This window comes from Mauremys reevesii, linkage group 27, assembly GCF_016161935.1.
Source record: "Mauremys reevesii isolate NIE-2019 linkage group 27, ASM1616193v1, whole genome shotgun sequence".
Lineage (NCBI taxonomy): Eukaryota > Metazoa > Chordata > Testudines > Geoemydidae > Mauremys > Mauremys reevesii.
In genome coordinates this window covers 4,327,960-4,352,418 of record NC_052649.1, presented here as the reverse complement: position 1 = coordinate 4,352,418, position 24,459 = coordinate 4,327,960, and the positions used below count along the sequence as shown (strand labels likewise).

The 24,459-nt window shown below is 46.2% G+C and overlaps 1 protein-coding gene across 3 annotated transcripts in view; it reads right to left on the bottom strand.

Moving 5' to 3' along the window:
* Positions 1-24,459, bottom strand: part of SKAP1 (src kinase associated phosphoprotein 1) — a 228,351-nt gene that overhangs the window by 185,370 nt on the left and 18,522 nt on the right. For 2 of the 3 annotated variants that reach the window (XM_039516236.1, XM_039516238.1), the window contains exon 3: positions 14,906-14,931. The exons of the other annotated variant lie outside the window; for it this stretch is intronic. In XM_039516236.1, the coding sequence (XP_039372170.1) occupies positions 14,906-14,931 (26 nt within the window). The remainder of the gene's footprint in view (positions 1-14,905; positions 14,932-24,459) is intronic. 3 annotated transcript variants of the gene reach the window in all.

The following is a 24,459-nucleotide window of genomic DNA, read 5'->3' as shown; positions in this document are numbered from 1 at the left end:
ACAAACTGGCAGACTGTTTTAACTTTCCCATATACTGGCCAGACACTATACAGAGGTGGTGTGGTCTATCGGCTACAGGCAGGAGATTTCATTCTATTTCTAACCTGCCACCAGTTCATTGGGTGACCTTGGGCAAGTCACTTTAGCATTCAGCTCCCCTGCGCTAACCCATTTTAGTACAGTGCTTCAGAACCCTGGGATAAGAAGGCACTACCGCTACTCAAGTGTTAAATGAGAACGGGTTAAAAATTGCTACCGAGCAGCAACATCATGTCGTTCTAGGCACAGCACAACCGCTGAGAGTTTATTCTAACGAGAAATCTTCCTAAACACTGCGCTGCAGTGGAACAAAGCCGGTGACTCACGTCACTGCAGAGACACGGTGAATATGCCACTACGGTTAAGCCCACGGATCTGTTAAAAGAATGGTTCCTTTCAGCCAAGCCAAAATACTCTATTTTTTTTTAAAGGGCTTTTGAAACAATTACCAAGGTAACAGGTGCTCTCTTATAATGAGATACAGGTGCAGCATCATTGTGATAACGAGCAAACTGTTTATGGTTTGCAAATACCGAGAGGCAGCGTAGCCGCGTGAGCTAGGCTCATTGGAAATGAGCGTACCATGCATCACTGCATCGGTGCAGTAAGCCATTTGCAAAAACAAGGGCTTCATCCGGATGCTTACTCACAGGGATAGTCCCATGTAAATGATGGGCTCTACTGGCACAAGGAAGGCCTGCATGCGTGAGCAAGGGCTTCAAGATCAGGCTCTGGGGCTGTCACAGGAAGACATGTTTTTTTGCATAACGTTTAACAGACGTGTGTTGTATCCTGAGATATCATACAGAGGTGGTGTTGCTAGACACACCTCATTCCTTGTTACGTTCACAAACAGGAATATACACCGCATGGGCAAACAGGGCCGAACCGCACAATTACAAATACGTTTGGGCTTAGACAGAGATACAGCTGGACAGCGCCTACCCTAAAGGGGTCCCGATCGCTAGCTGTTACCGTAATGCCAGCCAATAAAGACGCAAAGCCTGGCTTGCCTTTCATTTGAATGTCTCCTACTTTGTTTTTGAGAATAGTTTCACATCTTGTGTTGAGATTCAAAAGGACAAAACATACATCACTGCCTTGGAGGGGGGGGAGGAGGCAGGATTTAAGCCACTTCCTCTTTCTGTTTGGATTTGCATTAGGAGAGTAAAGTTCTTGCACTTTAATTCACTTCTCCGTCGAGTTTATGGAGCAGCAACAGCTAGTTGAGTCCAAGTGGGGTGGGGGCGGGGGAAAAACAACCGTACAACTTGTCAGGGGCCAAGCTATTGTTCCTGAATGAAGAAAAAACTCATTAGCCTTTAATGAAGAAACAGGGAATAAAAACCAAATAGCACAGAAATCCCAGCAAATAATTACCATGCACCTGACACAGAGCGGCTCTATCTTTCTACCCAAACCCTCAGTAAAATTCCCCCACTCATCATGAGCAAAAGTAAGTCAGACTCGGAGGGAAAGAACAATAGGGACCCTGTGGGCTGTCGTTTCCCGCAGCAGGTCCCGTGGCGCAGCATTTCGCTGCGCTGAGTATACTTAATACTGTACCTTGCCTCCGATTCTTATTGGGGGTGAGCTGGGGAGAGAAAAGGAACAAATTGCACCAGCGATTAGCTGGCTTACGTTTTACACAGCGGCTGTGTCTTCTGCGGCAACACAAAGAGAGGCCCAAAGGTGTGATGGGGGATTAATGGAGAGATGGTTCTTTGTGCATATTGATTCTAAGCAGACCGCGGTGGGGAAAGATCCTGTCTCCGGCAACTTGTAGCATCACCGGCGGGAGAGCGAACGGTGCTGGCAAGCTCTGATTGTGGAGGCCCCAGACAGACGCGTGTGTCAATTTGGGTTGCTGTCAATTATGTCGGGTCCCCGCTGGACAGCAGGCAGCCCTCACCTCGGCCTGGCATTTACCGAGCTGCAGTATCTGGCAGACCCTCCGGGCTCAGTGTGAACGAAGGTCGATAGGTTTTTAACTGGTCGTATTAGGACAGGCCCTGAAAGAGATGTGCATGATCGCACGCCCTGGGGCTGGACCGTGCACGGTGCGGGGACCGAAAGTACTGAGTGAACATGTGCAAAGTAAAAACAACAATGAGCAGGGAACATGGAGGGGCCCCACACAGTGTTAATAAAATGCTGCCTGGGAGTGGGACCGAGGCCTACATTAAGTGTCTAGCACCCCACAGCAAACTGTGTGCGCTAGTGGGCGAGAGGGTCCTGGACTGGAAGCCAGGAGACCTATATGCTGTCATCCAAGCTTTGGTCCATCTTGCTGAGCAACGTGGGGAAGAGCCTCTGTGCCTCGGTTTCCCTATCTGTAAAATGGGGGCGAGACTTGCCCTGCTTTGAGAGCGACAGACTAAAAGCACCGAGTGTTGCTGTTCAGACTTCAGGATTCAAGGCCTTGCTGGAGTGGGCCCAGGTGCAGAGAAATAAAAAAAAAAAAAAAAAAAAAACCAGAGCAGAACCGGGGACAGAAGTTTTTAAAGCTACACTAGTTTGAGGTATAAAAAGCCAAGCTGATGCCTTTTGGCACGTGTGGGAAGAGGAACAGGCTGATTTATCTTCTAAAGGCGTGAGAGGGTTTCACAGTGAAAAACGCATTCACATCCACAGCAGATTGGTAAGGGAGTTCCGATTAAAGGCTGGTTTCCCCTTCAGTGAAGGTCTTTATCCATGTACCTGGAGTTTCATTAAGTGTCTTTTTAGGAGAGAAGAAAATCAAGACTCACCAAATTCTGTTTATGCTTTTATGATGGACTAGCACGCGCCAGAGGAAGTAAAAATCCCTGACTCCAGTTAATATTCAAGTGCTTGTAGGAAACAAAAATTCCTGCTTTAAAAACTAATGAGTCCTCCGGATCACGCTACAAATAAAGGTCTCTGATCCAAATCCCATCTGCCTTCATGCTCAGCAGTGTTAATATCTCCAGATTTTCAGGGACTAATTTAGCCGTAATGCACTTCCCAAAGCAGAGCTGTGGAAATATCAATACGATGGCTTAATATCCCCTATTACAATCACTCCCCTAAATTATGGAGCCTCACGTGGAAATCCAGCAGCACAGATGCACCCACACATGTAAATGTTATTCACATGTAAATATATTATAGCTTCACAGTTGCAGTGCTGACGCTTAGGCTCGGTTGACATTGTCATTATAAATTATATACCTTTTTGAACACATTTATGTACTAGAAAATGTATGGCGTTTCCTACTCAACTTCTTAGAGGCTTCGGCAGCTCCTAAATACCCATTTGGATTTGCGTGGTTAGCTCTTCTGATTAATGTGTGAGTAGTGGAGGTCTGGTGTGGATTTTTTTTTTTTATTGCTGAGATACACAATGCTGTTTTACACTTCTATTCACAGGCATTTCTGATGTGCTCGTGCCCACAGTGTCTAGGTGCGCGGCATAAAAACTGAAGGCTACGTTACATCTACCTGCAAATCTGGCCCTTATCGCTTCTTTGTCTATTGTAGATTAATCTGTAAGTCCCTTACAAATATTCCTCTTTTCTCCAGCCCGACCAATGACAGAGCTATTTAAGGATTTAATTAAATTCTAATAATTAGGACTTTTGAGATTGAGATCAGAACGCTTCATCCAGCTTGATAAATATTCTCATTTGCCAGATAGTGGAGAAGATGAGGCAGGCAGTTAAATAACTTACTCGAGGCAACACAGTTGAGCCAGTGGTGGACTAAAATCTGTGTGTCTCATCCTACCAACTGGACAGTAGTGCCTCACTGTATTAGAGTCAGATGCAACTCAAGACATCCCTCACACAGGATTTTGTGGGCCAGAAGCCTATTCAATCCAAGAGTAATTCTGTTCCTTTGGTACCCAGTTTGCTAATCACATGCAAATTAATGGACTACTAAAATGCCACTTACGTTTAAAACATCCAGAAAGTGGAAAAACACACTAACTTCGGACTTATTATTTTCCAGAATGTTCATTGCTACGATGCCTGGGAATTCTGTAACTGGAGGGCATCCCTGCTGAATATTCATGAGGCAAGAGGTAACTCTTCCATGACTGATTTGCAGACTGTTAAGTGCTAGCCAATTTAAAAAAAAAAAAAGTTCTCTCTTCTAGAATAGGTTCTTCCGTGCTGCAATGGTCATGTATGGCCAGTAGGGTGAGCTGCAGCGTGTAGCATCATCTTAGGTAGCAAAAAAGGAACCAATAATGGGGGTGGGGGAAAGCCAGTGGACAAGACTTTAACCCCTTCAGAGCCTGATTATGAATGCCGGGAAGTTTGTTGCTTTCTTTTAAAATCAGACAATGCAACAATGATTGGGCACACTTCATAAAGCAAACTGTAGCCTTCCGAGGAGGAAATCCCAGCCCTGCATATGGGATACAAAATCCACTTCTGTTATCTGCCAACACCTCCAAATTAGAAGATTTACTGGATCAAAAGCTATTCTAGCGTTGCAAACTGAAACAGCGGAACATGGACAAAACAAAAATTTGACGCCAAGGCTCAGAACAGGCAGGGGTTAAAATTCTCTCTGTCACATGGCCAAGACACACGCTTGATGACTAAATAAAACCGATTGCTAAAACCTGGAAGTTATTGATTTGTCAGGTCTTCTCTTTCCGGTTTCCCACATGATCTCTCTCACGGCTTGTCTACACTTAAAATGCTACAGTGACACAGCTAAACCACGCCGCTAAAGCCCTTCAGCGTAGACACTACCTACACCGATAGAAGGGGTTCTCCCATCAGCGTAGGTAATCCACCTTGGTTTAACAACACTGCTCAGGGGTGTGGATTTTTTCACACATGCCTGAGTGACATAGCTGGGGCTGGCTTAACTTTTTAGCATAGGCCAGGCTTCATCCTCTACTGCCCGTGCAAATAGCATTAAGAAATTTAATCTTGCTACAGGGATATAGGGTGACCAGACAGCAAGTGTGAAAAATCGGGATGGGGGGGGGGGTAATAGGTGCCTATATAAGACAAAACCCCAAATATCAGGACTGTCCCTATAAAATCGGAACATTTGGTCACCTTAATGGATGCTCAAATCAACCTTCCCATCTTTGTTTGTTTGGGTATTTGTTTGCTTTTATAAAAAAAAAATGCAGACAAGAAATTTGTAACTGCAGCCTTCATTTGCCAAGCTAATTAACTAAACATCCAGGGCAACTCTGTAACTGGACAAGGTTCGTTCCAACCAAATTCATGTCCTGATATGTTCCTGCCTGTCCCTTCTCAAACACGGGGTGAAGCAAGAGGATAAAGGGCCCAGATTACCAGAAGTCTCAGGGCATCATAATAAAAAACACCTCAATATCTGTACATCATCCTTCCACAAGCACAGATTGTTCCTCCAATTCCATTCCTCAGCTGAATTCCTCACTCGGTTTCCCCTCTCTTCTTCTTTCCCATTCGCCAGTTTCTTCCCCATAGCTCTTCTGATCTGCAACCTTTCACACCCTCCCCGAAAGCCAGTGCATACACTGCCTCTCAAGTGAGTAGCAGTTCCACAGAACAGGGGACGCATGGCTCACGTCAGCCATGCTAAGAAAGCATGAAACCCAGCAAAGCAGAAGATTCCCGTGGGATATAATCAAGTAAAACCAAGCAATTTTATTCTGCAGTTTATGACATGTTGAAGACACACATGAAGGGCAAAAAAAAAGAGTTCCAGGCAAACTAAATGGCTCAAATGGTCTTCTAATAATTTCGTATTTCTATCCACTAATAAATTACGCCCCACACTTTTAATAGGCATTATTCTCATTTTACAGAAGGGAAACTGAGGCACAGGGGGTCAGGAATGACTTGCTCAAGGAGCGGGTACGTCCACACGGCGATAAAAAAAAACCCGCCACCAAGTCTCGGAGCCTGGGTCAGCTGGCTTGGGTTGCAGGGCTATCAAATAGCAGTAGATGTTTGGGCTCACGCTGCAGCCCAAAGACCCGCACGAGTGGGCAAGGGTCCCAGAGCCAAGGCTTCAGCCCAAGCCCGAACATCTACCTTGCAACTTCATAGGCCTGCAGTCCAAGTCAGCTGACCCTGGGCCAACCACGGGTCTTTTATTGCAGCGCAGAGGTATTCTGGGTCAGCGGTAGAGTCGGGAACAGAACTCAAATCTCCTGACCCAGTACACAGACTGTGTTCCCTTCCCTTGAACCAAACTGCATTTTTCGGGTTCAGCTCATGAGACCTTTCTTACTTCTGTTTTTCCTTCCCTCTCTAGTTCACTGACTCCCCACCGCCTTCCTATGCTCTGTTCGGCATTCAGCACTCCCCACACTTTCAGAAGTGAGCCCAGTCAAATCAGTACTAGCCCCTGCACGGCTACCCAGAATGCTCGCATACTTGAGGATCTGGATACCCCCAACTGGAAAGGGTAGGAAGCCAGTAATGCCGACAGCGCATGAAAAGGACCTCTCTGGAGAGACACACTTCTGAGAGCTAGAACAAAACTAGAGACACTTGATTATTAGCAGCTAAATATGCCCAATGGCCTGTGATGGGATGTTAGATGGGGTGGGATCTGAGTTACTACAGAGAATTCTTTCCTGGGTGTCTGGCTGGTGAGTCTTGCCCACATGCTCAGGGTGTAACTGATCACCATATTTGGGGTCGGGAAGGAATTTTCCTCCAGTGAAGATTGGCAGAGGCCCTGAAGGTTTTTCGCCTTCCTCTGCAGCGTGAGGCACGGGTCACTTGCAGGAGGATTCTCTGCACCTTGAGGACTTTAAACCACGATTTGAGGACTTCAATAGCTCAGACATAGGTTAGGGGTTTGTTACAGGAGTGGGTGGGTGAGATTCTATGGCCTGCATTGTGCAGGAGGTCAGACTAGTTGATCATAACGGTCCCTTCTGAACTTAAAGTCTATGAGACCCGTCAACAGGCCCCATACGGCTTCCCACACCTCATCAACAAGCAGCTCATCTATGGATGCTGGCTTGGTTTGTCTTTTGGAAGAGGGTTTTATGGGGGAAGAGGGTGTAAAAAGAATTTTGGGAGGGGATTCCAGGTTTACCGTCACAATTTCCCTTCTTCTGCATCATCTTCAGTAACAACGGTTCTTCAGGCCAAATTATGCCTTGAGTTACATCCACGCAATGCCACCATTGTCAGTGTTTTGCCCTTAGCGGACACCTTCTTGGCTTAAAAAGGTTTGCTCGGACATTAACTGGCTCTCCAATCAGAACTTAGTAAACAATTCTGATGATAACGCACAAGGAAGAGAATCCAGTTGGCTCTCCCATACGGTGTTGGCTCTGCAAGGATTCCAGGAATCAAAACCAACCTCTCTCTTAATAAAGTGGTAAGTATGACTGACGGCACATCGGGATCAGCTTTGTTACGTAATATGTCATACTGTCACCTAGGGCGAGGTCATCTGTAGGCACTATCGTAATACAAACTATTCCATCGTCACTTTTCAGAGTAGAACCAAGCTTAGCCTTCAACAGGATGGGCTAGAAACAGAAAGCGACAGGGGTCGTGGGAGATACCAAACAAAACCATCTCCCCCTGGAAGCAGAACACACAGGCCCAGTCCCTTTGAGAATTTCAAGTTGGCTTGAGCCAGAAATGGGCCAGACCCAAAACACTCTAGATCTGAGCACCCGGAAGCTTTGGAAAAGTTGGGACTCGGGATTTAAACTCTGCATCTTGGCCCATTCCTAAACGGACCACAAGGGTTATGGGAATAAAGGGCCCTGCTTTTTCTACAAGTAATTCCACGGGGGGCGGGACACACAACACGGGACTCAAAGTTACACAATTCCTCTGTCTTCTGGAGGCAGAGCTCTGAAATCTGTTAAGAACTAACTCGGAGCCTTGTTGTTCCCTTTCAAAGTCCTAGGCACTCTCACTCCATCTGCTTTTACATAGTAAGTAAAGGCTCCGGTGATGTTCTACGTGACCAGTACATCAGGTCTTCACCCCCCAGCGGGGCAATTTCTTCAGTGCTCTTCTGTTCAACAAGAGCACAATGGCACGTATTCCTCTACGCATACTGCAGTCACCCTTGAGATTTCTTTATAAAGGGAAAGCAGCAGTGCCTTCCTATTACACACACAGGTTCAGAAGACGCACCGAGCGTCCATTTGAAAAGGCTCTGTCCCTCTCCAGTTGCGTGCCAGGCAATTTAGAGTGTCCCCTAACAATCTGAGTGAATAGATTGTTCATATTGAACTTACTGAGATTCCCGAAACTGCTGTATATTTAGCATTTTTACGGACATTTTTAAGTCTTCCGTGTCCCGGCGTATCTCCTGCTCTTTAAGAAGTCATGAATCCTTTCCCATCCCCTACATAGAGAGGATTTAAAAAAAAAAAAAAAAAAAAAAGCCCGGCTATACGTAGAAAGAGGACTCACACAGACATGAGGAGGAAACTAGAGTTAATCTCTACTGGACATTGTGATTTGGACTGCAGTAGCGCCAGTCATAGAACAGGATCCCATTGTGTCAGGTGCTGTACAAACACAAAACCACAACAAAATAGGTGCCGTCTTTGTCCTTTCCCAGGCGGTGCTCAACCCCCACTCCATCCCAGATCCTGCCCCCACTCCACCCCACTTCTCTTTCTTTCCGCCCCCACCCCACCCATTCCTGCCCCTGCCCTCACTCCTCCGCCTCCCTCCCAGCACCTCCTGCACACTGCTAAACAGCTGATCCCCAGCAGGCAGGAGGTGCTGTGCGGGGAGAGGGGAGATGCTGATCGGCGTGGCCCATCGGGAAGCAGGAGGCACTGGAGGAAGGGGAAGGAGCTGATGGGGGGCTGCGATTGGGTGCTGAGCTCTCACCTTTTTCCCCTGTGGGTGCTCCAGCCCCAGAGCACCCACAGAATCGGCACCTTTGGTCCCTGCCCCAAACAGCCTACAATCTAGTCCTTTCCACTGCGGTTGGACTACCAGCCACCAGTGAGTGGTCAATGAAGCACTTTGGACTCATGTGCTAAACTCAGATGTAAAGCTTAGGTGGGATTTGGATCCTGGGTAGGACAAAGACTAGGGTTGGGATTTTTAAAAACCCTCCTCATTGGCCTCTTTCTGCTCCTACTACAGTCCATGGGAGGTGTATCGTTGAGTGGGTCTATGCTAGAATCACAGAGTGCGTTGCAGCTTGTGTAGACAACATGCAAATTAGCTTTAATCAAGACAGCTTGGGTATGGGAGCAGCAAAGCCATGGCAACATGGGCTAGCCAACTGAGTGATTACCCAAGTCTCCAGCTGGGCTTGTACAGCTCACATGGAAGCCTGCCTTCACTGCTCTGGTACGCAAGCTAACCTAGCTCACCTACAGCTAAAAATATACCTTAGGACTTCACCCAATAGCAGAATTAGGCCAATACTCCACGCTTTTGAGAGGCCCACCATCAAGCGACTCTGTCTTGCCATCTTTGGCGGTGTTGAGCCCCAGCTTCTGGAATCAAGTGATTGCAGCAGAAATTGAGTTTTCATTAAAAAACAGAACAAGACAGCGAGTTTCTAGCTCTCATGGTTATGGAGTAAAAAACCATGACCCGAGGGCACCTCATGCTCAAAAACACAAAAGCCAAATAAAACCCTATATATTTTTTAAAGTCTCATGATTCTGGGGTGGGGGCGGTATGTGATTTTTGAACACTTGAGGTTGGCATTACCTTATGCCAAATTTAACTGCACCACCCAGACGGGCCGCTTAAACATAGGCATGCCTGATAAAAGAGGTCCCTTGTATATGAAACCTTTCTGAGAATATCAGTCTGTTTTCTTCTACAGTAGTTGCCTGCTTCTAAAATTTATGCGCAGTAACGTATGGTTCAGATCATGTAGTATTTATACACATGCATTTATATAGAGAGAAAGAGTGTAAAGCTACGTGGCAGATCAGTCTTTGAAAGAATACCAACAGGAGGGATCTTACTGCAAAAATATTTATAGCGTATTGTCTTTACACAGATTAATTTGCACGATGTGTAACACACACAGACAGGCAAAAAAAAGCACACTCAAATATGCAGGAAGCAAAGCCTTGTCACTGACAAAAGGAGCTGTCAGAAATGTTGATCTTAAAGCTTGCTTTTTTTTTAATGTTAAAGAACATATGCCCTTGTGTAGGTTTTATTTTTCATTAACTAACACACACACACACACACACACCCTGGACTTTGCAAAATGTTCTAACACAAGTTTTTGGGGTTTTTTTAAGTCTCTCCATGTTATGACATTTCAAGGTTTGTAGCCGGCACTTGTGTTTACAAAGGCGGGGAATTCCAGGCATGGCGATAGAACAGATATTTTAACAAAAAGTTATAAATATTGTCAAGTTGGTACTTTTTTCCTTGAGTTTTCAAACACATCATAAATCTGGGCTAGGTTTCTGCGTCTGAACCCTGCTTCCAACTGCACTCGAGCTTTCTGGCATGAAGGCAAAGAGGGTATTTTTTAAACTATATAAATAAAACTTAGTAAAATCACTGTGCACTCCATTAATTCAGGAACACTCCTCTTTGGCTTCAAAGGGGATCTTTTTCTTTACAGTACAGATAGTGTTTTTGCTGCTTTAATGATTTGCTACTAGCACTTGTCATAACTACATGGACCAAGTATGCGATACCAGGGAGCAGCGGTTAGTTCCGTCTCCTGTCCAACCCCGCTCCAATTCACTTCAATAGGTTTGAGGCTTTACACAGAAAACTAGTTCATAAATCTAACATGGGAAGCCTTTGTAGAGCGCCAGTTAGTTAATGAAAGACGCTGCGCGCATGCCTCCGCTATACATACCTCCTGCATGAACCCAGTGAACATTCAGTGACCCATAAAGTAGTGCGGAGCGGAGCCAAAATAAGTCGGGTTGATAGGGAGAAAATGTTACACATTTAATCTATGTAAGTATATACACTGTAAGATTAGTGGCCTGCAAAGACTTTCCACACAGTTACTTACCTAATCCTTTTATGGAGCACAACGGACTCTAATTTCTATGCTTTGCCCAAGCAACATAATTAGCAACATAATTTTCCACCCTGCTTTTCCACAGGGACGAAGACTGGGTTTGTAGTTAAGGCATGGGATTGGGATTCTGGTGATCTGGACTCAGTCCCTAGTTCTTTGTGATCTTGGGCACATCTCTCTGCACCTCAGTCCCGCATCTGGGGCTAACCATCCTGGCTTTCTCCCAATTTTTGCTTGTTTCATCTATTTAGACTAAGCACTTCAGGGCAAGAACGGTCTCTTAGAACACGCCTGTACAGCACCCAACACTAGGACTGGCCAGAAGTTTCCATCTAAAAATTCTCTTTTTAAACTGGAAAATTGGGTTTTCAACAAGAATTTTTTTTGTTAAAGAAAAACGTCTGCTTTCAAAAAAAAAAATTTAAAACCAACAAGCTAAAATTTTCCACCTGGGTGGGGGACCACCATTTTCCAGCCTGACCTGGCACAACGGGGCTCTCAATTTCATTTGGAATGACAATATAGATACAACAGCACGTGCAAATCCTAGTATTGAGGCATCTACCCCAGCAGTTTTCAACCTTTTTTCACTGGCAGACCCCTAATACATTTTTGAATGGAGGTGCACACCCCTTTGGAAATCTCAGTCTGCAGACTCCCAGCGGTCCACAGACCATCGGTTGAAAACCACTTATCTACCCTAAGTACCTGATTTGAGAGAGCACTCAGGTCCTTAGGAGTCTGAGTGCTTTCTATCCGACTTGATTAGAAGGGGATTATCGCCTTGGCATGCAAGTGCTGACCCCACTCTAGGATTTGCACCAGAAATTCACTGTGAGCACAATATGGGAGAACTTAATTGTGGGAACAAACACCTACGTAGAGCACAGTGGCGAAAATCTGGCTCAGCATGTACAGCTTTAATAACGATCCTTGCCTTTCTCCAATGTCTTTCACTTAAGGATCTCAAAGCACATTACAAACACGAGTAGACTAACCCTGCATCCCTTCTCCCTGACATAAGTAGGTTGATTTTTTTTTATTACCCCAATTTTATAGATAGGGAAACAAATACGCAGGGAAGCTACTTGTCCCTGCCTGGACAGGAACACGCTACACTGAGTGCTCTCTTCTCCTTACTCCCTTCCCCCAATTCCCTCCTTTATATATTTATTTCTAGATTCCCTTGCAGTACCACGAAATGGCCTGTTGCCGCTCCCTGAGACCACTGGTTCCTGATGCACTCAAGCTGCTGCAGACAATTCAATGCAGGGAAAATGAGCAGGGGGAGAGGAGACAGAAAGAGCAGAGAGAAAAAAAAAACTTTGGGGATGGGAGGCAGAGACTAAGTTGACTCGTGACCTGTCTGGATTTTTGCTGCCAACCCTCCTCGCAGCTGTTTCCACAAAGGAAATACTGCAAGAGAAGACGGCAGGTACGTATCAAAATATATGCCCGTGTATACAGAATGCTTCCCACACGTCCCAGGCCTCTTCAAAAAAAAAAATGTGCCTTCCCTGTATTCTAAACAGAGAGTACTTAGCCAAAAGATACCAAGTACCCGTCATTGTGAGGGGTAGAAACACCCATCGTTTGGGTGACAGTGAATTAGGCTGATGCGGCCTGCCCTCTGAATCACACAACTTCCCCCATATTCACCTACATCTTGCACAAGTTGCCTTGAACACAGTAGTAGTGCCAGATCCTCACTCCAACAGCTCTGGGAATTTCAGCCAGTCCGTACTGGAGGCCAACAAGTTTGGTTGGCTTCAGGCATTAGAAGCCGTAACTGCCTGAAACCTCACGGAGCATTGCTCATCCTCTTTGAAAAGGGTAGTCGCTAGAAACCTTTCAGAGCGCTAAAACCCTACACGGAGGTTCCCCAAGAGCGTCTTGTGGCATGCAAAATCCTGTTTCTTAGAACCAGACTCCGCCCCTCCAGGGCCATGATTTCAATGCTCTGGGTTTCTAATATGACCATTGATCAATTAATTGACTTTCTAAGTGTTCCCTCCTGTGCTCTGGGACACATGGGGAAAGCGTTCCAAAAACAACAGAGTCCAAGGAGAGGAATACTTGGGACGTCTCCAGCACTTGGCCTTGGAACGCCCAGCCCAAAGCACTTCATGGAGGTTTGCTATTAGCACTCCATTTGGCAGCTAGGCGGGGAAAAAAAGAGGCACAGCAAGGTTGAGCCTCTCTATTAGGTCACACAGCAGTGAAGGGGAACAAAACCCGCCCGGTTTCTAGTCCCCTGGTCTAACCAACAGAGCCCACTGTATGGTAATGAGGTACATTTAGGAGACTATGGAAGTACATCAGAGCATTTCAAAGCACTATACAGAGAAGTATTATAAACCCATATTACGAATAGGCAAATTTAGGCACAAAGAGACTTGGCCACAGCAAACTGGAGTCAGGGCTGGCGATTCCCAGGCCCTCGATTGAGCCACCAGCCACGGCTGTCTCCTTAATACATTCTCGGAGGTTAATGACCCTTCCCCAAACAGGGGGGGGCAGATTTACGACGTCATGTAGGCACCTGAAGATACAGCAGTGGAATTTACAAAAGCACCGAAGTGAGTTAAAGTTTCTAGCTTAAAGCATCTAAATTCCTTTTGGAAATCTGGCCCTGTTCTACAAACCAAGCCAAAACTCTGCAGCGGCATAAAAAAAAAAGTGAACAGTTGATGAGAACAAGAGCACTTGGAAGCATTTTTGCCCCCACCCTTTTTAAACTGTGTGAACTTCTCCCACCCCCGCGTACACACAAAAAAAAATCTAATTTTGAGCCCTTTTATGTGTTCTAATCCTCTCGTCTTTTTCTAATTTTGAACACAGCTGTCTGCTGTACTTTCTCAAATGACGCCAGATGCTGGGTTCATCAACCAAACCCACGAAAACAATGGTTTGAAAGCAATTAGAAGCACCGAGGCTGCACTGAGGCTCATATTAAAATGTGATAACACTGTTCTAGTGGGAATTGCAATGCTGCAGCATTTCTGGGCTGCCAGACAGACAGAATGCCTTGGAAGTGGGCCCTGATCGAGGAGGTAACGTACTGGAATTTCTATCTGGAGCAAATGAAGGATTAGCTGAGTGGGAATGCTCACATGGGGTTGTGGGTTTTTTTGTATTATGGCCCCAGCACCCATCTTGCTGGAATGCTGGTGGATCCTTGTGTTTGCACACACGTACCACAGTAATCACTGAAATAAAACACACATACTATTATTAATTTGTATTCTGGTAGCACCTAAGGGATCTGGATCCAGGATCAGTACTAAGTACTGCACAGATGCGTACAGATAGGAGTGAGAGACAAGGGGACCCATTCAGTTAGGAGACAGTCCAGTTACAATTCCACTGGATACGCAGAAGCAACCACCTACTCCTGTTGCTCTCAACGCGCAGGGACCCACTGGGGTTGAGATTGTTATTAGTGATACGGAAGCGCCTTGTGGCCCCGTTATACAACTACGCATAAGAGACAGTCGCTGCCCTGAAGGGCTTAAAAATCTAAAAAAGACCCTGAGAGTGGGAAAACAGAAGCACCCAACAGGGACGTGACATGCCCGAGGTCACATAGCAGACCTTGGAATAGAACCCAGGCATCCTGGCTCCCGTCCCACGCCTTAGCCACTAAGGCCACGCTGTCTCTCCAATGCAATTCTCTGGAGGACACTTAACATTTGCACAAGCCATTCTTGGGCCTGCCCATGGCGTGTGTAGACCGGGCAGCTTGGCTAGAGAATCCCGGGAGAAAAGCAGTGCTCCCAAAGCCCCACCCCTCTGCCAACGCCTCCCACAACTTTGCCACCCCCCACCCCCCATGCTGAGTGGCTAAGGCTCCCCACCTGCTAATCTGGGGCCCAATCAAACCGATGATTAGCCCTGCCCCTCAGAATGGATAAGCTGCACTCACCTCGGGGCAGAAATTCCAAGTGATACCTGCAAGACAGGAAAAGAAAAACAGGCATAAGCATACATGTGACACTGCACCCCATATTCTTTATAGTGATATTATTAGGATATGGTTTGGGCATCATTATGATGCATTTTATGCAAGTCGAGTCATGTGAGGTGTCATTGGAGAAGTTGTGATTTGCGGAATATGATTATCCTATTTGAATGCATGTACCATTTTTGTAGCTGAAGTTATGAATATTGACTACGTATCTGTATTTCAAATGTAGTTAAACCTGGGTAACGCCCACTAGACAAGATGCTTTCAGTCTAGATGGCTGGTTGGGAAAGGTTTACTCAGGGCAATGAGCCATTAGAGAAAACAACAGGCTGTAGGAGATGCTTATCTCCTACCTGGTGAGCCTACAGACAGCCTGCAAGTGATGGCTGCTATGACTCTACAGGGACATGTGACCAGGCCACATGATGCTGGACTCCATCTTGGGATGTCAGTATTTTTCCACAGACCGGTCTGGGAACCAAGCTTTGGAACAAAGGGTTCCCGCCATATGCAAAAGCTATATAAGGCAGGGAGTGACATCATCAGGGGTGCTTCACTCCCCACACAAGACGACTCCTGGAAACACCTGAGGAACAAAGACTGAACTGGGAGAAGTGCTGGACCCAGGCTAAAGGGATTTCTAGCCTGTGTATGAAACACCTGGGGATTTCAAGCTGTAAAGCGGGGGTGTCAAACACACGCCCCGGAGGCCACTCTTCTGTGCAGCCCGCCCCCCCCCCGCCTGTCTTCCTACCTCCAGGCCAGGGGTGGGAAAACTACAGCGGCCCACGGGATTGCCCCCCATGGTGCCGCGAGCCCCACGCCGCTCCCTTAAGCAGCTGGCAGCATGTCCCTTTGGGCTGGAGGGGACGGGGGAGCAGGCAGAGGGCTCCTGCGTTGCCTCGCTTCAAGGTACTGCCACCCCCCCGCCCCGCAGCTCCCGTTGGCTGGGAACAGGGAACCGCGGCCAATGGGAGCTTCATGGGAGGTACCTGGAGGAGCAGCAGCGGAGCCCTGTGCCCACCCCTGCGCCCCCAGGGGCTGTGGTTCCGGCTGCTTCCTGGAGAGGAGCGGCGTGGCACGGCGCGTGGCACGGCACGTGGCACGGCGCGTGGCCAGGAGCCTGCTCTGGCCCCGATGCGTGCCACTGCTGCGCTGCAGCTCGCACCCCACATCTCTTCTGCACCCAACTCCCTGCCCTGAGCCCCCTGCCGCACCCCTCCTGCACCCCAACTCCCTGCCCTGAGCCCCCGCCGCACCCTACACCCCTCTTGCACCCCACACACCAACTCCCTGCCCTGAGCCCCCTGCCACACCCTGCACCCCCCTGGTGACAGGGAAGGGGCCACATTGGGGTGGAGACTTTGGGGACGGGTGTGGAAAGGGGCAGGGCAGGGGCGGGGCCTCATGGAAGGGGTGGAGTGGGGGCAGGACCGGGGGCAGTGAGGATGGGGGTGCCAGTGATGCGGCCCTCGGGCCAATGCACTAGACCTCATGTGGCCCTTGTGGTGATTTGAGTTTGGAGACCCCTGCTGTAAAACATCGTGTCTTGAGAATCTCCAAGTCTGCCTGTACCATCAGTTCGGGTGAGACCCTGCTATTCATATCCAGTCTATTTAGTATATTCTGCTCAGTTTGCGTTTTTGTTTATCTGCTTTGATCTGTTTGCTCTCACTATGATCACATAACATCTATCTTTTGTAGTTAATAAACTTGTTTTTGTTTTAATCTAAACCAGTGAGCTTTGACTGGAGTGCTTGGAGGGAAAATCTCTGCTTGGTTACCACAAGTGTTCATTGTTCTCTTCGCACTGAGGGAGAGGCGGAACGGGTATTAAACCCATATACTGGCTAAAATCTCAAAACACCGGGGATGTCAGCTGGCCCCACGCAAGGAGGCTCTAGCTTTGGCGAGAAAGCCACAGAATGACCTATTCACAGGCCACTTGCCCACTCTAAAGGGCCGGGTCTACAGCTATCAATGGCAAGAATCCAGTATATCTAAATCCAATCCATTTGTTTCCTCATTAAAAGCTTTCATGAAGAAAATGATTTAACACAAACGTGCGAGCCACTGACGCAGATTAATTAGAAAAATAACAGAATCCCGACGAAGGACAGAATATTTATTTCAGTCCTTTGCTTTGGACAAAAATGCCTGGGCAGAAAAGGAAGAGATTGCATCTAAACCACAGACTGCAATATTTAATCAGTGATAAAAAGCTACTGTGTGTTATATTGGAAAAAGAGAGAGACACAACCCTGCCTTACGCGCCCTGTCTCTAGTGTTTTATATGCTGGATGCTTTAGAAACTCTAGGGTGGGGTTCATTTTACCCCCTTTCCTTGCTTCTCTATGGAATCTCTTCACCTTACTTTATCTGAAGTCATATGCACCTGCTCCACCAGCATCTCTTTGTCCCGACAAACTCAACCACTTCTCCGTTCCCTCCCTGGAATTTTTCTCAGTTGGGATGGTCCATATTTCACTTCTATTGTCCTACCCTCAGGATTTCCTTTTCCTCAGTGCCACAGATTTAGAGACTACAGAAGAAACTCCTCTTAGATATAAGTAATCAGAAGAGGAATTGTTGCTGTTTAACAATTCAAGGCCCTTATGTTCCCTTCCGGGATGAAGCCAGTTTCCCCCACAGCTCAGTGGAACCCAGAAACGAAGGACCAAGCAAAGAAATTAAACCCAGGCTCCCACACAGCAGAGTACCCAACAGACCAGGAAAGCTCAGTTTTAGAGTGTGAGGCACCTTGAGTTTTGACCATTGTAGGAGGAGCAGACAGACAGAATTCCAACCACCCCTTTCACCTGAAATTCAAAAGAACAGTTGCAAATCACCATCACCAACAATTTGCAAACCACCATCACCTACAATTTGTCTTTCTGACTCAGACAAAAGGTTCCTCCTCCTGACCAGCCAAAAAGAAACAAGAATGGTGGCGCCAGGATCACTCTAATTAGACTTTTCTGCAAAATTTAATCTCAGGAAGGACTGAGGTCTTTAAGACAAGGAAGGATATCAGTGTCAGTTTTACAATACTCACCACATCTACAGCACCTTCCATGCCGAGGTCTGAAAACGCTTCACTAACACTTCAAGAAGCCACACAGCCGAGCAAAATAGGTCAGCATTATTATCCCACTTGACAGACGAGAACCCACGGTGAAGTGACTTGCCCGGGGTCTCACAGCAAGTCAGTGGCAGAGGCCAGGAATAGAACACAGTCTTCCTGATCCCCATTCCTGTGCCTTAACTATCATTATTAAACATAGATTTCATAGAGCTTAAGGCCAGTAGTAGCCATTAGCTCATCTATTCTGATCTTCTGTCCACCACAGGCCTTTAAATTTCACCCAGATCCCCCCTCCTGCTGAACCTAATTATTTTAGTTAGATTAAAGCATTTCAGTCCTTGGGAGACTAAACTGTTGTGTGCCACAGACAAAGACAAGAAGAGACCTGGGTACCACCAACGTCTGAGGCCCCTGCACTGGTAGGGCACTGATTAGGCAAAAAGAGGCCCAGATGATCCTAGCAGATGATCCACATCCATGCTGCAGAGGAATGCAGAAAAAACCCAAAGCCCCTGCCAATCTGACCTAGGCGCAAATTCCTCCCTGACCCCAAATGTGGCAGTCAGTCTGTCTGTGAGCAAGACAAGCCAGCCTGGGATCTAAGAAAGAGGATTCTCTGGGCCATCTGAGAGCACTGCCCCTCCCCATCCGGTGCTGGGTGTCCAGCCTGACACTTCAGAGGTAGGCAAAACACAAAATAAAAAAAACCCCAGAATGAATTAGGTCAACTGTGTATTTGGGGGCCGGGGGAGCGCCACATGGGAAGTCTTCCTGACCACTGCAGGCTGAAGCCCTGAAGTATAAGATTTGATTATATTCACTATCTTAATACATTCAAATATTTACATTCTGGGAATACCTAGAGGCCAACTATGCCAGGTCTCCATTGCGCCAGGCACTTACTGTGTTTGTATAGTGAAGGTCACTGTCTCAAAGACACAACAAGCAGACGGGACAAACCAACCAACCCGGGTAACAAATACAGGTGAGCAACTACAAGAGCATCTTCTCCCCCCAGAGTATCCCACAGCTCAGAATTTTCCCTTTCACGAGTCTCACTGGTGGGGTTTGCCTTTGCACACGATGACCATCTTGCTTTTCATCATCATGGCCCTCACCTCATCCCCAAACTCTGTTATAGGGCCGTGTTGAAGTGGTCCACTCTGTCCTCTCAATCCTAGCTCCTTTCAGAGAGTGGAGACATTTTCATATCTCCGTTCGCCCGGCTCAACATCCTCCCAGAGCAGAGAGATTTTTGTCTCCTGAGCAGCTAACGATTCTGAGACAAGGACGGAGGGAAAAAAAAAATCACTTCTTGTTTTGTGAACTTTTGTCTCTTGTGCTTGAGAGACTGTCCTAATCTCCCCTGAACATGTTTTAGTGATAACATTTACTGCACCGGGGCCAAAACGATTTTCTGTCACTTTCAATTCCAGTTCAATAAACGTATCAGAGCTTTGTTTCTAACCTCTGTCATTTTTAATACAGTAAAATGGGTTTTAAAAATGTAAAATTGAGTTCCATTTCCTACTGGACCAGCAATCTTACATTAGCTTCATTCTTATCAAATTTACAAAAAAAAAATTGCTTTTTTTTTTAAATGTAAAGCAACAGTCGAAAACTCAAATCTCATTAGATCAATGTATGTTTTTAGTCTCACACTTTGATAATTTTCACTCTAGAAAGAGTAAGTGCAGAAGAAAAGTTAGTTTCCCTCTTTTCTTCTTTTTTTTTTTTTTTTTAAGTCCAGGAGGAAAGATGTCTTGTGGTCTAGACACAGGACTGAGAGTCAGAAGATCAAGGTTCCAATTCCTGACTCTGCCGAGACTTTGGATAAGTTGCTTACTCTGCCTGGGTGAAATGAATCCTTGTGCCAAGGGTCAGCCCAATGCCTATGCCCCCACTTAAATTCTCAAAAGCAGGCTTAAAGGGAGATTTAAGTGGTTAGCTTTGCTGACCCTCTGCACAGAGTTTCACCACGTGTGAAATGCCTTTACCAGCGTTTGCAGAGCGCTTTGAGATCCCTGCATGGAAGCTTCTATAGAGGTGCCAACCGAATTCAAAAGGTGATCACGGGGGTGGACCTTTCCATTCACGTGCGGAGTCATTTGAGAAATGTGACAATCTGGGAAAATCCCCTCCAAAATTTGCCTACTGACAACCCGAATGTCGAATACGGTCACTCCATTAGAAAGTACAGCTGTGTCTGTAACCATGCGTAGGCCACGCACAGTCTCCCAAAGCGTACCCAGCGAAGCAGAGCTAAAGGAGGAATTTAGCAAAGTAGTCAGGGAAAATCATCTCCTGCCAGTCAGTGAAATACAATAGGAAAATGGAGCAAGAGGCCAGTTTTCATTTTTATTCTCAGGTGGGCTACTCCCATCAGCATTCCCAGGACTTTAAAGTACGATGTCGATAGGCAGCAAGTAGTTATGCTTGCCTGGACCAGGAGACTGGTGGCCCTCGGAGACCAGCCACCAGGAAATTTCTTTGGTTGAAAAGAGTTATGTTGCAACAATTGATTCTTGCAAATAAAGCATTAACTTTAAAAATTCTAAGTGTCTGACTTGCCTTGTTACACCCTAACGACGTACCCAATGGGATGCGTGAAGGACCAAGGACCAATCCTGATCTCAGACCACTGCAGCTGTACGAGGGAATTAACTCACATTAAATCGCTCACCAGTGAGACATCAGAATCAGGCCCAAAGACTCAGCGGTAGCTGACAATCCCTAGGTTTCACAAGACATTAAACATCATTTATCCTTGTGTGTCCTATTACAGTAGTTTTATTTAGCACGGTTATTTTTGTCTCCATTTAACCATTCCTCCTATGCACTCTATATTTAGTTTAGCCATCAGCAGCAGGAAGGGTCCCCTATGAAGAAGGAAAGATGCTGCCCTGTACTGCTGAGCGCTCCGGGGGCGGGGGGGAAGAAAGTGAAGCAGCAATCTACATTAGAAGTGGGGGAAAATAGACAAGGGGGTAAGAAAGGGAATAGCCACCAAAATGATTTAGCGTCTGGGCTGTAAAACAAACTATAAAAAAAAATTCTCTGTTACAAGGAGAAAACTTTGATGTGACATGTAAATCAAAGGTCTAACCCAGAGAAACATCTGATTTCCATTATAAAGCCAAGGAACTAGCGAGGCACTGCTAAAATTTTAACAAAGATCTCCCATGAACATTTCCTCCCCCCACTTAGCTTGCTATATACCACTTCCTTCCCCATATCTCATAGCATTTAAGGTCAGAAGGGACCACCAAGATCATCTAGTTTGACCTCCTGCACATCGCAGGCCACAGAACCTCACCCACCCACTCGTATAATAGGCCCATAACTTCTGGCTGAGTTACTGAGGTCCTCAGTATGGCAAGAGATAGATCACTCGATAATTGCCCTATTCTGTTCGTTCCTACTGAAGGATCTGGCACTGGCCACTGTCAGAAAATGGGACATTGGTCTAGAGGGACCATTGGCCTGACCCAGTATGGCCGTTCTTATGTTCTTAATCTTGATTTAACGACTTCAAGTTACAGAGAATCCACCATTTACTCGTTCAAACCAGCAAGTGACTCACTGCGGAAGGTGGCTAAAAACACCCCAAAGTCACTGGCAATCTGGCCTGCGGGAAAACCCTAAACATTATTTAAACCCTGAGCATGTAGCCAAGACCCAGCCAGACACACCCAATCAGAAGTGCATGCATTGTACCAAAACAGGAGGATTCTGCTAGTTTGTTCTATTTAAATAAAAACATTCTCGCAACCATATAGCCAATGAGGTTATGCATTAAACTTATACATAAGCTGCACTTTACGGCAAAACGTTTATACTTTGCTCCCGAAAGACATACAGGGCCTGATTCGAATGTATTAACATTCCAGTAGCAACCTACAGGCCCTACAGAAATGAAGCAGAGTCGTCTTTGTTTTGCAGATGGGAAACTGAATGACTAGATTTTCAAGACAGCTCAGCTCCCACATAGGTAGGCTTGGAAGAATTCATTTTTTATCATCATTTCAACAGATAAGAACAACATGGGTTTTTTTTTAATATAATCAGTTTCAACATTCACAGGAAGTTACAGAGGGGAATCAGACAATTATTTAATGGCGCTCATTTTGAGATTCAATGAGTCACAGCATTATAAGCCTTAAAACACAAGTTGTCAACATCACATGTCACAACATGACGTACATAGCCTTAAATCAAACTCTATTACGTTCTCAAGTCGCTTTTTAAACTATCTGTACATTCTGATTATCAAAAGAAGTATTTTTTTTGTCGCTGTGTGTGTATGGTGACATTTACTGATAAAAATAATCCTGCTGAGCCGATATATAAGCTCCTAATGCCATTTAACACCACCTAGGAGCCAGACCTGCTGCTGGCCGCTTCCGGGGCACAGTGCAGTCTGCGGTGCCAGGACAGGAAGCAAGCCTGTCTTATCACCCCCGCTGCACCGCTGACCGGGAGCCGCCCGAGGTAACCCCGCACCCTAATCCCCTGTCCCAGCCCTGAGCCCCCCCACAGACCCAGAGGCCCTTCCTGCACCCCAAACCCCTCGTCTCCAACTCCACTGGGTCGCAGGCATCAACAGTTTTCTTCAACTGGGTCACCAGAAAAAAAAATAGTGTGAAAACCACTGATCTAGAGGATTTCAACAATAAAGCTCAATGCCCTTCACAAAGGTCAGTATCATTAGCCCCACTTTACAGAAGGGGAAAGAGGCAGAGAGCAGTGAAGTGACACACCCAAGGTCATACAGCAGGTCAGTGGCAGAGCCAGGAATGGAACGCATTTTTCCAAAATCCAAACCCAGTGCCTTAATCACAAGACTAAACTTTACACTGGTGTAACGCCGCTGACTGAAAGAGAGCTAGATCAGAATCGGTCCTAAAATTACTGATCAGCACTGCAAGGTACGGCGCACCCTCCACCCCCATTGTCTGCCACAGCTGATCCTGAGACTTGCCGGACAAGACCCCGTTCCCCAGCTGACACTGCAGGTGACAGATCACAATCGCTAATGAATGAGTCAAATAGACAACAAAGCTATTGGGCTAGATACAAAAATCACCAGCTGAGATTCTGTGGCCTGTGTTGTGCAGAGGCTTTGCTTTGATGATCTGAATGCTCTCTTCTGGCCTTAAAAGCTCTATAAATATAAACCCCACTTTCCTCTCAGACTCATTTTCGGCAGGAACCGTAAAATCCAGTCAGGTTACAATCAAATGTCCTGCATTTTCTTGTCCAATTAAGAACACTAACATCACCACAGATATTAAATAGATATTTCAAGGCTGAGTCTAATTTGTTTGGTGCACAATATCTGTTGGTTTTTAATGTTGGGGGTGGGGAGGGGAATCAATGCTGAACAAGATTTTGGGCAGCGGGAAAAAAAAGGAGGGGAGGGGGGAAGAATTTGGGAGAGAGAGAGTTATTAGCCAGGCCAGCTTATGAACCACTTCAAATGCATTTCTCAGCTAAACATTACAGAAGCGGCAGCGGCTCTGCAAAGACTCTGGTTACCCAGTCTCCATCATTTACAGGCATCAGGTTTCAGATTAACAATGCATCCACGAGGAAATGGATGGGAAACAGGGGTAATTTTATCAGCTGGAATGGCAAATGATGCAAATTACTGAAAGGATCATAACCCGGAAGGCACCAAACTGTTACTGGAAGAGTGCGGGGGTCCAAATTCATCCCACGTATAAATCAATCAGGTTGCACCTGGTTTGAATTTGGCTCTGAGATGTTTGAACATGACGGAGCCATCCTCTCCGTCGTAGGCCCACATACAGCACGGAATAGATTGCAGGATGCTCACAAATTAAAACAGAAACTCTGTATGGTATCAGACCTTTTGAAAACGTTCGGTTAGCGTTAAAGTTGACACTGCAAAATGGAAGGAATTCCTTTGCAAATGATTTTCTCCATGTCCTTGCAAATGTGCCGGAATGACAGAGATGGTTTGCAAGGACAGAAAATGCAGGTCAAGAACTTTTTGATATTTATAGGGTGGCAAATGACTTTTCAGGTACCTCATGAGACAAATCCATATCCAGTGGTTAAAATGAACCTGAACCATTGCTCATGCTGAACGAAATCCCACCACCAAGTGAAACAAATTTCAGCCTCCCGAATAAGGGACAGATGAAAAACAGCGCTTGGGCTAATTAAAGACGATGTAGTGGGGCCAGTCCAGCCTTGAAGGTAATGTGCAGAGCTTGATTATCTGCCTGACTACCAGGTCACATTCTTAAATTCCCTTTTATCTTGATATTGCATGTTATGCAGGATAATGAGCCTCATACTGGTGAAAATTACATAGAAGGCAGTTACACTAATGAAGCAAAATTACCCTGAAATTGCAGCCTCCTGCACTCTCATTTCAAAACTTTAAAACAAGATTGGA